The 18,003-nt window shown below is 33.7% G+C and overlaps 1 protein-coding gene across 1 annotated transcript in view; it reads left to right on the forward strand.

Moving 5' to 3' along the window:
* Nucleotides 1-6,008: 6,008 nt before the first annotated feature.
* Nucleotides 6,009-18,003, forward strand: part of EPHA6 (EPH receptor A6) — a 415,605-nt gene continuing 403,610 nt past the window's right edge. Inside the window, exon 1 of the mRNA XM_026664024.2 lies at nucleotides 6,009-6,539. Within this exon, the coding sequence (XP_026519809.2) occupies nucleotides 6,431-6,539 (109 nt within the window). The 5' untranslated portion in view covers nucleotides 6,009-6,430. The remainder of the gene's footprint in view (nucleotides 6,540-18,003) is intronic.

Below are 18,003 nucleotides of genomic sequence, written 5' to 3' on the forward strand. Positions count from 1 at the left end.
GGCTTCCACATCCAGTGTTGTCTTGAATCTATGCCTCCTTTTTTCCAATCCCAAAACCATAACCAGACTTTTTTTGCAAGTCTTCTTTTAGGAACATAAGACACAATTTAATATTTCAGATTAATCTTTTTAAGTCTTATTCAAAGTTTTTGCTATATTAAAATCAGATCCAAAGCAAGAAGGATTATATTGACTATGAGAGATTTACTGTCAAATGAATCTGTATAGAATTGTTACATAGTACCTAGCTTGTATACTTTTATAAGTTTACAACCCTCATAATTAAAATATAATCTCTTTCCTGCTTTACCACTTTTTGAAATGTAATATATGCTGACTGTTGTCTTCATCATCATATAGTGCAGGTGCTCTGTTTCAACTTTTATGAAAATAAATTGCAAAAAAATTTGAACGGATGAGTTGTGTTTCTATAGAACATTGCAGGTGCCTATTTATATTAGAAACATTATTCCAAACAGCTTTAAAAGGTTATTAATTCTTGAATACCATTTGAAATTTCAATTAATGTGTGTTAGTGCATGAATGTATTTCTCATGAGAGATAAATGGTAAAATGAAATAATTCCACTTCTGTACACAAATTTTAGCAGTAAATGTTGGATACAAAAAAACCCAACGTATTTTGCTGTTTCTTAACTTTTGCACAAAAGCCGGCAGTAAAAGTTTTAACAGTCAGATGGAAAACTGTGTAATAATTCTCATGTTTCCATTTGTGAAAAAAAGCTTTTATAGACTCTTATGCAAGACATGAATAGCCCAGCTATTATGCAGTGGAAGAAGTACTTAAGATTTAGTTTCATTTTAGTTGTAAAACATCGAGCCATAACGTAAGAAAAAAGAACCATTCCATGACAAAAATGTCTGAATTTAAATCTGTCTCGTCACATTCAATTTCTATTATATACTTTTTAAAACAATTGTTTTAAAAGTGGAGATTTGAATTAGAGAAATAAGCATAAGAGATGTAGTATAAGGAGAAGCCGAAAGAGCTGCCACTCTGTGACACTATTTAAAATAAGGAGAAAATTAAGTTCTCCATTCACCTTATTCTGGAAACATACTGGAATATACAGCAAGAATAGATTAAGGTAAAATATTTAAACTATGCACAGAAGAGAATAATGAAAGGAGTTATCATACAAGCTATTATTAAAGCTCTGGAGTTTATTGAAATAAATATTATCCATGGTGCTAAAGAGTCACAATAAATAGTGACAGAGCATATACATCAAAATAGCTTTTTACATGTGTGCATATATGTCATCATAACATAGAATATACACAATATGCTGAATCTACAGCAAAGTATAAAACAAAGTACCAGGAAATGTTTAAATTTTGATATTAAATACTTTTGTAATATGTATGTTCCTTTTATTAACTCTTTTATCATGCCAAATGACCTACCGTAAAATATTCTTTCATAAAAATAACTCATTTAAAAATAAATTCATAGCACATAAACTACATTGTTAGAATTGACTGTTAGTACTGTAGGCTAATTGTTATCTGTATGATTTTTAATTTGGAATTTAATAATAACCTTTCTCTAACTTTATTCAGTTTGAATTTGAAATATTGAATTGTCTTATTGTCTCAACATTTCTCAGTAATTCATTAGAATTTGGAATTGGACTAAAATAGATGCCTTTTTTTACAATAATTTATTTTCCATATTTTAAAGTATTTGCAGTAAGTAATGCATTTTTTAAAAAGTAAACTGTTTAACAAATATAATACAATGACATTTTAAAGAATAAAGTGTATTCAGCTTTAAAATATCAAATTCTATTAAACATTACATTCTACAGAGCAGTTTATAGAATAACAACATGTAATTTTGATTTACATCTTTTATAAAGAATAAAAATGGTGCTTCTTTCTCTTCAAGAATAGCACAAAAAGTATCTTTGCCAATACATTGTTTATAAACATAGTATTGATGTATTCTAGTTAGAAATTACTACTTTAATGAAATTTCTATATATTATAATAAATAGATTGTGTCTTCCTCACAATCATAACCACATTTCCTCAGCATCTAAATAAAGTTTAAAATAATATTTTATGATTGTTAAAATAGATCTAGTGACTAAAATTTTCCCCTTTGTTAATTAAATAAAACATTGTGCAGTATGTATTTTTTTTTTGTAAAATGTAATAAATTGTTATTGCTAATTACATAGCATGTAAATTTTTATATTTTGAATCTGGTGCTTTTGTTAAAAAATATAATTGAATGAAATGGTTTTAAATTTGTATTCCAGTTCCCAGAACAGACAATAGTGTTGTCTCTCTCTATTTCAACAGTTACTGTTTGAAAATCAGAAACCAATCAACAAAATAGAGTCATGTACTCACATACACCCGCGTCAACATTACCTCTAATTATTGTTTTGCATTGTTTTCTAGATCTTCTATGATTAACACTATTTGGAATTCAACCACTATAGAAGTTGATAATGAAAGCAAGTCTCCTGCATGTTGCTGGTCACCATTTTGTGAGCAGTAATATAGAAATAAATTATAGGTGTCTTAAATCTTTATTTGGTTTTGGACATTATTTAATTAAAAATATCCTAAGTGATATAGAAAGCACTATTTATGGATTTTATATTCCACATTGTGAGAGAGACATTAGTCACTTCAATTTTTCATTACGAGGGGTCAAAACATAAGAAATACCTTTGAATTTGCAAAATAGAATAATCTCGTATTCCAACATTGTTATATTTTCAATTAGAGTGATTCAATTAGATGTGGGTTTGGATTCAGAAATTGCCCTTTAGTTTCAAATGAATTTTTGTGTCTAAGTTAAGCAAGTTTTTGCCAGAGAACTGGATGTCCTCTACAACTGTGAGTGGTAGCATTACTTGAAATTAGATAATTTCATATGCCTGTAACAACTCAATCACACTCTTTATATGCTATATGATACATGGTGACAGCATTTCATTTTAATTCTGAAAATGAAACAGTTCTTTCAATTTCCTTGTCATGTTGTCCTTCAACATTGATTGAAAAGAATAACTTGTGAAAAGTCTACAGACATAATCATAATCTCCTTGACTGTACAGTAAAGAAAATTTGCCATCCAGTGCTAGATATATCTATACCAATTTTTATTGAACAAGTTCAGGAATTCATTATATTCTATTGCACGCATTCCTCTTAAATATTCAAAGGATTTCATGTTTGCATTACTTATATTGATCAGAGTTCATTCTGAAATATTATTTAGACTGAATATTTCTAGATTATAGCTCAAACTTGTATCACTCTATTAGACAGTCTTACACTACTGATTTCTAAACTCTTTCACTGTTCTTTACTTCTATAAAGCTCCTCTACAGTGTTTTAAAAACTTCATTGTATCTGCAGTTTAGGTTCAACTGCAATCAGAAAGAATCCTTTAGTTTATTATCTGAATGCTTCCTATTAACTCTAAATTATAACAAAAATTGATAGAATAAAAAGAAAATATTTCAAACTTTGCTAAATAATCTTGAAAAGGCAGAGTGAATATCTTTATGCCTGAGAGTAAACTTTTTGATATGTACAAAACGGCATCTGATATGGTATTTATATATTAGCTCAGCTATAATTATGTAAAGTATAAAATATAAAATGGATTTTGTTTTTGAATTCTTTGTTTCTGGGTTTATCAGTTGAAGGAGATATTTGTGTAGTTTCAGCACTGTTATCTAGTCATGTGACCCAAAGCTCAGTCCCAAAGACAAATACACCAATTCACACAACAAACTAAATAATGACCCATACAATGGAATTTTTGAGGTTCTTTAGCTTGCATTTAGTCTAAAAGAAACAATTATTATTTTATGTCTCTCACATTTAAATAAATTTACATTGATTTATTTCTTAAAATTTATGCCCTTTCTAATAGCCCTTCTATCAAATCTATTTTTCTAAGTGTATTACATACTTTGATTAGGGGCCACCCTTTATATAAGTTACTATATAAATGTTTTAAATGAGTTAATATATTTTGTATTTCTGTGCTCACAAGACAGACTCATATATCATATTTCTTGGTCTCTCTTCTTATCCCCCTACTCTCAAAATACCTTGTTAAATCTATTAATGACCCCTTTTTTGTTGTATTACTTTCCCTATCCTCACCTGTGATACAAGTGTGCAGGGGGAGGGGGGTCTTGATTCTTTTTTCACTCCTCAACTCTACTTTCATTGGTGATAATATCTTATCTACCGACCAGTTTGTATGTGAAACCTCCTTTGCCCTTGATTATTTCCTTCTAACTTTCTAGACCTAGATTCTTCCCCTCAGGTTGTGAACCTTGGTCTTTTTTCTGCTTTCACTCTTTATACCTTGATAAATTCTTCCACATCATCCTGATGTGAAGCCTTCCTGAGCTCCTTTTACTCATCTTCCTCTAAGCCTAGAATAAACTAGTACAATCATTTAAATATATTTGCTACTGCTTTTAGACAACAGTCTCTTTCTTTCTGTAGATTGAGTTCAGACCCAGAGTAATGTTTTCCTGGACAACTTCTCTCACACATTACCAAGTCAGCTGCTGCCATTGTGAGCTAGGAGGTCCTTCTTGGTATCTTCTCTGCTGCCCATCTCCTTCCCCATGGTACCTTCTGAAGTGCTAACACTGCTGAATACATGAAAATATTTTTTTTGGGTTTTTTGTTTCTATTCTATTCCTTTAATTCTTCTTCTGGCTAGCTCCTGTAATAACCACCAGACAGTCATTTTCATCTATCAGTCTTTTATTATTTCTTCCTCTGTTGGACATGTAACAAAAAACTTATAGGTCTAGTTCAGTCAAGACAATATCGTGAATCTCTGATCCAACTCTGAAACTCATCATTTTGTACATGACCTTAGCCTGCAACATCCCAACAGACTCGGGGAATCATTATTCCACAGCCCAGGAAGTTACTTGTCCCCAGGAAGGATAAAAAAGCTAAAGATAGTAAATTGCCACCATGCCCTGAGGATTACCAATGTCTTTTTATCTAATGCAATTTTAAAGTTTAGCTGCTACTGCCTTCAAAAGCCAAAGAGAGCGATTTTATTTATTTATTATTTTATTTATTTATTTTTATCTTGTCAACTAACCCCCTCTAGTGCCGAACAGGCTGCATTTGACCTGCAGGCTGCTCACAGCTTCCAACCTGAATTAGCTTCTTTCTTCTCCCTCCTGCTCTCCAAGAGCTACCCACTAATCTTTCACCTCTTCTCAAAAGAACAACTGAGCAGGTGTAAAAAAGCTTCCTCGTCTTTCCTGCCTTCCTTCTCATGCTTCTTTCCTTCCAACCCCTCCCCAAACCTTTAAAGATCCAGTGCAAATGTAATTTCTCCTCCCACCCGTCTTTTGTCAGGGAAGAAAAGAGAAACACGAATCAGGGATTTTCTGCAGCAAACAGTGGCTGCTGCTTCCAAGAAAACCTCAGCAGCACTCCTGCCGCTTCGGACGCCAGGTAGCATATTGATTCTGCTCCTCTGGAGTGCCTCCGAAGGCTGCTTGGCTTGATATACAACTGGCACGCACAGTCCTCCAGAAAAGAAAAGGTCGGGGGGAAGGATTCGTTCGGCCCCAAGCAAAAGCCGATGGGAAAAAACCGGAGATGTCAGTAGGCGGGAGGAAGGGAAGCAGCCCAACTGAGTCTGATTTGCGAGTGCTTGGCGTCAAGGAGCCTCCGTCCCAGCCAAGGGGAGTCCGTCGCGGCGGCTGGGAAATCCTGCTTGGCAAGTTTTCTTGACGGCTCAGGAGAAGCGGGGAGCTGTCCAGCGTTTCAGGACCTTCGAGTAGAGCAGCTTTTCGTGGGAGGAAAAAAAAATCCTTCCCGGCTCGGAAATTATTCTCTGTCCCGGCGCTGTCCCTTATGGTCAAGGGCGGGGATGGGCAATCAACCAAAGGGGTGGACAGGCTGCTCCCCAGGCGGTGGCTACAGTCCTTCGGGGGGTCGTCAGTGAAACGATTGCTGCTGCTGCTGAGAATCTGAAAAGGAAGCAAAACGGAAGAAGGCAGCCAGGTGGGCGACACCAGCCTCGGTACCCTTCTTACAACACACACATTCGAACACACACACACACACACACACACACACACACTGCATCTGGAGGAAAGTTTTCTGACTAAGCTGTTTGCCTTTCAAGTCTTACAGGCTCAACGATGTTCTTTGCCCTCCAGCCACTGTTTTAGAAGGGAAGGGAGCTCTTCTCAGGGCAATTTTCCCCACCTTACTACATCCCACCCACCCACCCACCCATGCTATTTCTTTAGCTTTGGCAACAACTGTGAACCTGATTCTTCCTTCCCTCAGGACTTCAACATTGCTTATTAGCCTGGACAGGCAAAGAAGCTGAGACCCTCAGTCCCGGTGTGGGACCAGGAGAAAGGTCTGAGGTCCCAGCCATGGACAGCTGTGAAATGAGGGTCTTCCTTTGGAAATCTAACCTCTTCTTTCCTTTGGTGGTGCTGCTGGTGTGCCTGGGAGGCTGCAGTCATGTTTCCAGCAACCAAGGTAAAAGAGAATGAGGAAGAAAGGGAGAGGGAGTTGTTGGGAGTGGGAGGGGTAATGGCTGGACTGATAAAGAATATTATTTAATGTATTAAAAAAACTGGTTGTGTAAGTCTGCAAAGTAGCTGCCAGGGAAGACAATTCCCATAGGCATGAAAGGATCACTTGTTCCTTTCATGGGTTAATGGAATGGTCGCTCTGTGTCATCTGGCAGTGTCAATTGATTTGCCCCACTTAAGTGACAGATGGAGGGGAAAACATTCTCATGCATGGTAGAAAGGAAGTTAAGTTTCTGCATTAATTCAAAGCTTCCTCAGGCCCAGACCAGACCAATGATGTTATGCCACTGCTTAAACTCAATGAAGCTTTGAAAGGAATGCCCTCTCCATTTTACCTAAAATATTCTTGGTTTTCTGAGGTAAGCCCTGGTAAACAGAGCAAGAATGTGGACTTTGAGCTTACACTTCTGGTTCAAAGCATGTGTTTCCTTTTGTACCTAATTGTCATAGATGGATGAATGGAGTTTTAAAACTTAAAATAAGGGGGAAATATGCTTTAAGTCGGGTAATCCGAATGCAACCTGAAAGACAGTTCCTATGCCCAGATTGTTTTTTCTTAATCATGAAATCAAGGAAAGTTGTTTTTCAAAGGATTGTTTCTATAAGCTTATTTTGACTTTTGTGTCAAAAATGGCCTGCCTCCAGAAGTTGTGGGTGCCTCATCACTTGCGGTTTCTAAGAAATTGGACATCCAGTGAAATGGTATAGGGTCTCCTGCTTCAGCAGAGGGTTGGACAAGAAGTATAGTCCCTTCCAACCCTGTTTGTTCTGTTCTGTTATGTTTGAAGTAATTGTATAGTATTATTAAGGAATGGATATTGCTGTCTATCTAGGGCTTCTGAGGCCCGCAAGAGTCTGCCGCTCTTACAGATCCTCTAAAGCCCCTGAACCTGAGTATGCATGTGTATGACATTCTATGAATCTTGGCCTTAGCTTTCTATAGTAAATCTGTCACAGACATATCATTGGAAAATAATAATATAAATATGTAGAGTACTATTTAAATAATGCTATATAAATATGCAAGATTTTCTTTTTTTCCCCTTCATCCTCACTTTACACCTGCAAAGAAAAATTAAGGCATAGAGATCATGTTTTATGATCCAATAGCCTATCTAAAACACCTCTGGGTCTCCAAATCTGTTCAGATGAAAGCTTAAAGGATCATCTCTGCTGGCTGAGTACAATAGAACAGCACTTAGGAGATCTGGGCAAATCAAAAGCTTATCTTTTGCTTTACCTGCATAATCATTTTAATAAGTAGTGACCTTGGACTCATTCTTGACCCTGCTTTTCTTCTTTGGGGAATATCATGGTAACTAATCTTGTTACTACTTAATGATCTGTGGACACTTATGCTGACAGGAAAACCACAGAATGTTAACAAATGAACTATTATTGATTTGTTCAAGTGTAAAAGTCTATTCCTGCAGGAAATTAAATATGTGTACATCCATATATGTGCCTAATCTTCAAAATGATACACATCAATCTATGGTAAAACCTTTTAACTTGGCTATGAATAAGTGTGCTTAAGCAGACATATAGCTAATATAAAAAAATATCAATCTCTATTTCTGCAATTAAACCGAAGGCAGTTTTTAAACTGTAATAATTATTTATAGATTTTGCAATTTAATAGCCAAAATTATTCTCAACAAAAGATCATACTTTCATACTATGGAAGAGTTTAATATATTTTTGGCATCAGATATTCATTTTACTAGTAATGGATTTTCCTTATAAATTAATTCAATCTTCACCCTGAAAATCTAGTTCACAAAGTGGACTGACTAGTGCTACCTTTGAACCCTTGTGTTCCAAACAAAAACCACTGATTTATCTGTATTTTACTATCCATGTATGATTCCCATGTTGTTATGCTTAGCTTAATTACAAAGAAGCACAATTATTCACTAGCCACTGCTTTATCTGAACTGTCCTTGCTCTAAATGTATGACATCTCATTAGTTTTTCAAGCAATAACTGTACTACACATATGGGTATGAAGATGTGTTTCATTTGTGTTTATGTATAGGGAAAAGAGATAATGATATGGTGAAATTTTTATTTCATGTGCAACTGAAAATGATAGTACAATAAAAAATGGAGAGGGAGGGAGAGAGGGACATTAATAAATTCTATTATTTTGAGTTTTCATTTTAGGGTTTTGAGGATAACATCTTTTAGTTAAGCTAAATTTTGTATGCTATATGTCGGCATCTAGATGCCAGAGATATGGTGGTTTTGTGTGAATGTACATACACACACACACACAAACAAACACACACACACACACAGAGTACATACACACCTGTGTATATCCCAGGTGATATGCTTTTGCAACTTCAGATTTAGTTTCTTCATATTTATGCTTACCAAGATGCTCAGTATAAAAACTATCTAAACAGAATTCATTTTGTTTGCATTTACTTAAGTACATAAGTACAAATATAAGATGTCAGACAGAACTTTATAAGTAGTTGGCTTGTCTTAACTTCTTTCTTTGTCTCACTGCTAAGAAGCACAACAAAAAGCATTTTCAGAAATAGTACAGAAATGTAACTAGATAATTACTAGTAAGCAGATTTTTTTGAATGCTAAAATCTGCGGTCTATATTATCTTCAAAACTAGTCTTAGCATTTTTTTTTACTTTATAGATTCATTAACAATTGCAATTAAAACAAAACGATATCCTTAAACAGCAAGTAATATGCCATAGCATTATATAAAATATATTGATATCTTAAACAAATTCATTCTACATTGCAAAAAACCCCATATGGCTAATTTTAATAAAATCTATATAGCTTTCTCCTAAGAATCCTAAGCACTTCAGATATTTTATTGATAGGCTTCATCTTAGGCTACTAGAGGAATATGGATACCATTTTATCTTCACCCAATATTGTTTCACTAATAATTATGTACAGTAAAACAAACTGTGTGGTTGTTTTTATATAAGCAATGGGCATTCTTCTGGTCCAGTTTTCATGATATTGTTATGTCTGCTGGCTCTGTGGCATTCAGAAGACCCTTTCAGGCATTACAAATCTGGTATGCTCATGACGAGAGAAGTTCAGGTGACTCACTGCTACCCAGATAAACATTTAATGATATTGGCTTCTCTGAAGGCATTCACCATTGAGCCCTGATACCTACATTATGATCTAGGACCATAAAACAAACTTTTATTTATCTAATATTAATTCTGCAAATGCAAATGCTAAAGAAATGCTGGTTTCACTGAATAATATGGTGAGAGGAAGGCTTAATCTGATACCATTTAATGGGACTGGAGTTTAATCCAATTGCTAGAAGATGAAGTTGCAGACAAATAGAAGCTGTTGTTCAAGTCCTTTGAGGTGAAGGCTTGGTAATTCAAGCATCAACCATACAATATATCACAGCAAGCAGTTCTGTCCTCTGACTTGAAAGATTGCTGGAACTCCAAAAGTGCTGGATTGCAAGTAAGCAATTGTTTGCCTTCAGTGAACTGCTATTTGATTTAAAAACTTACTCTGCTTATATATTTAATTAGTACTATTAAACTTATTGCTAAAAAGTATTCCTTTTATCATGTTCTTTTAATTATTCTTTTAATTTCATACTTTGAGTTAATAATCCATATTGCTATCATAACCTGAACTTTTATCTACACAAATATTGAGTGAAAGCTCTCTATTGACTTAACTGGGATTGGCTTAAATAAAATCGTCACTATACAACAAACATTCTTGTCAGACAGATTTCAGTGAATACATTGAAGCTAATTATATCATAACAAGAGTTGTATCCATCATAAGTGTTCTGGATAACATAACCCCTAAAAGGGGCTTACTTCATCAAGCAAAAATGTGTCCATGTATGGAAGAAATTTAGTATCAGATTGACTCAAGCTGAAATTGTAAAGAAACTGGTTAGCAGGTTGGAAATGACTGGTTTACTAATTGAATGCAGGTAGTCCACCATTTACAACAGGCCATTGAGTGACCATTCAAAATTATGACAGCATTGAAAAAAGGGACTTATGCTTATGACCATTTCAGACTCCTTGTGGTCATGTCATCAAAATGCAGGTGCTTGGAAGCTGACCCATATTTATGACTGTGTCCTGGGATAATGTGATCACCTTTTGTAACCTTTTGACAAGCAAGGCAATGGGGTTAGGGATTAATCTAACAGCCATATTACTAACTTAACAATTGCAATGATTCATTAACAGCTGTGACAAGAAAGGTTGTAAAATGGTGCAAAAGTTAACAAATGTCTCGCTTAGCAACAGAAATGTTGGGCTCAGTTGTGGTGGTAAGTTGAGGGTTACCTATTGTTTTATTTTTTTTCTGATTAAATGAAATTAGTTTCCTTTTCATTGAATAAGTGAAAGGAAATAAGCTAAATCAGATCAAAGATAGTCTAATGTTTTCATTGGTCTGAGGGCACTGTAGATCCTTAAATGGTGTTTGACATAAAGCTTTCCCTATTCCACCTTTCCCCCATTTTTCATCTGTTAAGGTTGATTAGGAAAAGTCTAACTATGTTCCTTAGAGAACTGATGGAGTTGATGGTATGCATCTCTCTGTATTAGAATTCTGTGTCTTTGCTTGAGGTTATTCAATGGTCTGTAGGATTCTGCCTTTGAGGTTATAGGTTGTCAGTCTTGACCCTACAAGACTGAATTAATAAATATAGGGGCATGATCAATAAATAATTAAATTGACAGTTGTTCAAAGTTCTACACTGTTGCTTTGAGGAACTGAAGAAGTCTATAAATATTGATGGTATCTCGTTAAATAAATAAATAACAGTTGAATTTGCAAAAGATAATAAAATATTTTAATGATTAATTATCCTTTGCCTTTTCCATTCCAAATTTTTTTCAGTACTCTGTAAAATATTTCAGTGGAAAGTTCATGTAGTCATTGTCAAACTTTAAACATCTATGTATCAGGGTTAAAACTAAGAATTTTAACCCATTTAACCCATCTCCATTGTAAGAATACAATGGATTATTTTTTAAAAAAATATCTATTCGAAACAATTTTAGCAGAAAATGTTTTTCCAGTATTAAAAAAGTAGAATAATGTATAAATAGGAACACTGAGTTTATAGAACTACTGGTTGCAAAACTATTTTCCTTGGTCGTTGATAATTATGTATGTATGTATGTATACTTATTGTATTTGAGTATGTGTACATATGTATGTATGTATGTATGTATGTATGTATGTATGTTTGCATGTACTGTATATATATGTGTGTGTGTGTATATATGTTTTCTTAAGTTTTGTGTATGTGTGTGTGTGTGTATGTATATATATATATATATATATATATATATATATATATATATATATATATATATATATATATATATATATATATATATATATATGGCATTCAGCTTTGTTCGGGTATTTTCCCACGTCATTATAGTTGTGCTTTTAAAGTTGTAGCAACGTTTCGGCATAATCTCATCTGCCATCATCAGGCTTCTGTATTGTGTTCATCTGTGAGTCAGACTTTCACAGCGTTTCTGTTTTAAATTTGGAGCTAGCCTACTGCTGTGCCAGAATGGTTTTTTCTTCACCCTGATTGGTTGGGAGTCTTGGTCTGTGTTTATTGGTCTTGGAGTTTGCTGTGATCTGCTTGATTAGTGTTTCTAATATCTTCTGTCTGTTTTGTGGCTTTTTTTGTCTTGATTGGCTGGCAACATTGTGTTTCCTGTATTGGAGGCTTTTAGTGCAGCTTGGCTCCGAGTAAATGGACGGCTATCATTTATTATTACATACATACATACATACATACATACATACATACACTCTATAGACTGCAGCTTTTTCACAAATAAGCTGATTTGTTAAATGGGTTCCTTGAGGCTATTTTACCAATCAATTTATTTCAGAAAAGGTTTGGGATTCTCCTGCATTCATCCTTCTCTTTGAGCTATAGTGAAAGTTTGAATTTGACTTTGCTCAGACAGGACATCCAACATCTGTTGTCTCAACCTTCTTTCTTTTGTATCAAATTACTCGCTAACTGTAATAAATTAAACATTGCCATAGAGTGACCTCTAATAAAATAAATTGCATGTAATCTCCAAGAGAAAATATTTCTAAATCAGTGAATCATTAATTATATTGTTCTTGGCTGCAAACAAGGGCTGGGAAAAGCAAAGGTTCTGTCCCAATTAAAGCTATGTGAATAATGTACTATTAGCCATGTAAACATATAGGAAGTTCAATAATTATTAATATAGCAAATGATTGTGTCTATAAATTCCTAAATTTGATTAAGGTTAAGCTGCCAAATTATATAAATGTTGTATGCCAGTTTCTTATGTAAAAAACCTGTATGCAAGATTACAAGTTGCTAATATTGTGACTAGGACTCCAATGCCCTATATTATAAATATAGGCAGGCAATATTATATAATTTGGGCTTCCTAATTTAGGCACAAAAAAAAAACGTAATGGGATACATGAGTAATGCCTAAATTTCACATAACATCTTTCCTTCCTTCCTTCCTTTCCTCCTTCCCTCCTTCCTTCCTTCTTCCCTTCCTGATAGAAAGATTACCAGTAAAGACAGAAAAAATCTTCAAATCTTTACATATAGTTAAAGTACATAATTTTCCATCACAAAATGTGGTAATATTCACCAATTTAAATACAAATTTAGGGAGGACACGATTATCCTATTAACTTGATAAATGTGAAGAATTTCCTTTCAGGAAAATTTTTCATTATATTAAGAATACCGTATCATATTTTGTCATCCATAATAACACTGGAGATGATTTCTTTTTATTTTTTTACGATAAAATGATATATAAATCTTGGTAATCATGACCAGATTAGGTGGTGAAAATATTTGTATATATTAACTCTAAAGTCTCAAGCTATCTTTCAATAACTACATCAAAAGAAAAAAAGATAGGAAAAATACTTATTAACAATGTTGTGTACACTAAATTACATTTTCTGTCTCAGGCCCTTTACAAAAATTGATATTTTGACCATCCTGTATTTGCTCTGCTTCATACCTACTGAAGGTCAGCTGCAACTTTCCAAATGAGAGAGACAAAGACAGAGAAAAAGATAGACATTCCAGATGTTTTTATTTATCATTGGGAGTTCTTACTGTTGAACATATCAAAAATCATTTCTATGTTGTTTTAAAACTTTGTTCTAAAATTTATTCTATGTTACTTTTTTATGAGAAGGAATAATTATTCACTTCTCATACAGCATAATGTCTGGAATCACCTTGCCAAACTTGGAAGCTGAATCTATAAGTTGTGAGGAAGATTGGGTTAAAGATGAAGAGATGAGGATATTCCTATGCGTTTAGTCATTCTCCAAAGTAAGAAAAAATGTTCTACACTCCCCCTTTCTTTCTTATTACCAAATGTTCTAATTTATTTGGCACAGCCTTATAAAAAACCTGCTAATGTATTTGTTTACAGACAACTTTTTTAATCCTTTCAAGAGTTGGCTGGGTCTTGAATTCCTTACATCACAATCTTATAATAGATATTTGCCTCTGAAGATCTGTGATGGTGTTCATGATAATATTATCTAAAATAATATTCTCCATGTGGAGATTAATTCAACACAGACTCTATTGAAATCACTGCACAGTTAAGAAAGTTAAGGTGGCTTTTAGGGCTTGTATATCTCTAAAGTTATACTTCACTTAATTGAAACTTCATTCCTCTTTGAAATGATACCAGTTAGTTTTCATCAGGAGAGAACTACTGTTAATGGACACAAAGAGGTGAACAGAGATCTCACCTCTGCCTCTATTATTCACCTGTATGCTTCGCCTCACTGTTCTTTTTGAAGTAGAGCAAAGTGTTTTCCATACTGCCTGTTACTATGCTGAGGGGGAAACACCACTGCACTTCCACAAGTTGAAATGCTTTATCCAATTGTATCATAACTGGTTAATACACCCATAGTGTCTATTAATTGAGATTGTATATAATCCAGCCTTCCCCAATCTGGTTTTCTCCAGAAATTTAGACTACAAATTTCAGAATTCCTCAGCCAGCATGAAAGCTGGAATTCCTGCTGTGTGAGTGGAAATGAAGGTCTTCTCATTCTTTTCTATATTTATGCTACTTTCAATGTATATTTGGAGCATGAAGTATTTGTGTGTATTTATGTTCATTAGCATAGTTAGTAATTACTGAAACAGGTGATTTGTATAGGGCATCATTTGAACATTATGGTATATGTGGTAATTTTTCTGATTGTAGAATAAAATTCTGAATTGACTTGATGATGTAACTTTTCAAACTAAGCAATAGAAAAATATTTGTCGATGAGTAGTCAATCAAACCATAGACTCAAGCACTGTTGAGAATAGAATTATATCTTAAAAAGAAAGAATTAGAAAGTTGATTAGATCAGTGAAATGATGATTTATAATTAATAGAATAGATACTGGTAAAAATAAGCTTATTTAGTCTTGAAAAGAGGACTGATAAGAAGGACATCATACAATGGTTGTGCAACGAAACTTACCATGGCCAGTTCTTTATTATCAAGCAATGCAGGATGTGAAATAATGGTCTAAAGTTCCCTGAAGGCAAATGCTAAACAATATTATCAGTGCAGTGGAAATTTATGGAAAAGCTGAAGTTGTGTTCATTGGAAGTATTCAAGAAAAGTTGAGTTTAATTGGGATTTCTGCACTAAGCAGGCATTTGGCCTCAGTATTTTAAATTGTCCCTTCCAATTCCAGCTCCCTTCCAACTTCTGGTAGGTTCAAATTGGGATTCTTCATTTCAACTACTGTCAGTTAAAATTATCCGTTAAATGACTGCAGAGCATAATAATACTTCAAACATTAGAAGAATTTTTACACGCATTAGGAAGCCCCCAGCAGTCTCATTAACTGTACTTCAAGATTATTAAAATACTCTGTACATTGAAGACTGGCTTCCTGCTATAATTTCCTTGAATAGTTCCACTCACACTTGTGATAGCTGGTAATGAGGTTGTGTTTCATAGCTAAAGCCTTAAAATTGTAGTCTATTTCAAGGAAGTAAAACTAAGATATAGAAACAGAAAGAATAAAATTAGATGAATGAAATGAAAAGAGTCTGAGCTATGAATTTCAATTTCTAAATATTTCAGATATATTTACTAACAGAAATTGCAAGGCATATTTTTAAAATATTTGAATATCATGAACATTAACTGAACTGTATATTTTTAAAATACTGTTTGTTCTTCATTAGTTCAGATAGCCATGAATTGACTTCATAGACTATACTATTTGCATAAGAAGTCCCAGATCATTTCCAGACATTTTTAGTTAGATGATACATGACTTTCCTGATGCTTAAATAATATGGCCCTTGTATAAAGCAGCGTTTTATGTTAACTATGCATTAATATATCATAATGTTAGAATGCTAGTACTGGAATGTGAAAAACAAAATATCCAATCTAATGAAGCTGCACAGAAGAAAATAAGCATTTTTATATCCTACAGTGTTAGTGTGAGTCCAGACTCATATTCCATTTATAAACATCATGTTTTAGGAACCTGATATAAGGAAAGAAGCCATTACAAATTCTATTAGTGCATGCTTTATTGCACCTTCCCTTAGAATAGAATTATAATGTAAAATTATTTATATTTTGACCTCATAAATCTGGATCAGCTGTCAAGCATTAATCATTTTTAATGTAGACCAAATATACACAAATGGAGAACCCAAGACATTTATTTTCAAAAAGATAAAAAAGTGGTGATTGAAAGATACATGAAACCCATGCCAAATCAAATTTGTGATTAGGAAAATAGGAAATGAATGAAACAAATAAAGAATTAAGATGTTTTAATTAAAAATAAATGAAATGTAAAGAGCAACAGCATCTCTTCTTCCATTCTGAAACTTTCTGCTTTCTGCCTTTCTTGTTCTAATAGATGACTGCAATTTGTAAGAACACCCTTTTGTCTATTTCAATATAAAATGTCAGAAAGAAGGTTTAAAGTACCGTATCTGCTTAATGAAACTAGAGAAACAGTTGTACATTTTCCAATGAAGATGACAGAATCAATAATAAATTAGGTTTGATTATATGTTGACATTTAGTACTCTATACACAGGATGTTAACATTTATTGACACCATCCTTCCTTCTCCCATTTCTTTATCTGCACAGATACTTTTATTCTTGGTTCAGATACTGAACACAATTTGCAAAGGTTAATGTGTAATAATCCTAAAACTATGTTGCTATGTTGACTAGTTTAAAACATGATAGTTCAGATTAGCACCTACTTGGCCACATTTGATGGTATAATTGAAAATATTGTTCCTAATATTTGGGTCACAATACTTCTTGTAGCAATAGTTTTGAGAGTCATACCCCATTTCTAACAGAACTAACAGCTTAGTTTATTGGTGGAAATAGCTGAAGCTTTCTCTTACACATCAATTTTTCTCTAGCTATTTATATTTTCCTTAATGATATCTTACCTTGAAATTTACTTGAAATGTGAGAAGGTAGGAAAGCATCATAAAGAAGTGATTATTTGGTAAGAGACAGGATGTTTACATATAACCCTTGGCTAATTAGAAAAGTGCACAAACACCACATCTGGTCTCTGAGAATATTACAAGAAATATTGGAAATTAAAATTATTTTTTTACCCAATCAGGCATTCAAAATTATTCTTCTTTTGTTTCAGCTTTACCAGTTTTAAGAAAGATTAGAAGTTCACCCAGTTCACCCTAATCAGTTCAGTAAGAAAAATCATTTGAATATTATGAATAATCTGGTATTTTTTCCACTCAGTTTATCTAATGATAAATTCCCTTTTGCTCTGTCTTTTCCTCTTCTTTTACAAAACTTGTGTGTGCTCTATGTTTAAGGCTCTTAAACAGTGCTATGTGGTTATGTACCTTTAAATGTCTTGCCGGCATTCCATTATACAGCAACAAAAATAATGATTAAAAAAAACTATATGACAAGATTTTGTCCATTTTGTCCATTGTCCATTATGAGCTGTGGTGGCGCAGTGGCTAGAGGGTAGTACTGCAGGCTACTTTGCTGATTGTCGACTACCTGTAATTTGGCAGTTCAAATCTCATCAGGCTCAAGGTTGACTCAACCTTCCATCCTTCCGAGGTGGGTAAAATGAGGTCCCACATTGTTGGGAACAATATGCTGACTCTGTAAATTGCTTAGAGAGGACTGTAAAGCACTGTGAAACAGTATATAAGTCTATGTGCTGTTGCTATTGCTATTGCTATTTTTAAAAATTATTTTTTGTTAGTGTGGATGCCTTTAGGAATACTGGAGTGTTGATGGGACTTGGGTCAGTCCCACTCTCTCTGCCCTAGGAAGGATACAAAAACAAGCCTTTCTGGAAAATGTTACCAG

Source organism: Notechis scutatus, chromosome 5 (assembly GCF_049901735.1).
Source record: "Notechis scutatus isolate UNSWTSFEM ecotype Mainland chromosome 5, rNotScu1.2, whole genome shotgun sequence".
Lineage (NCBI taxonomy): Eukaryota > Metazoa > Chordata > Lepidosauria > Squamata > Elapidae > Notechis > Notechis scutatus.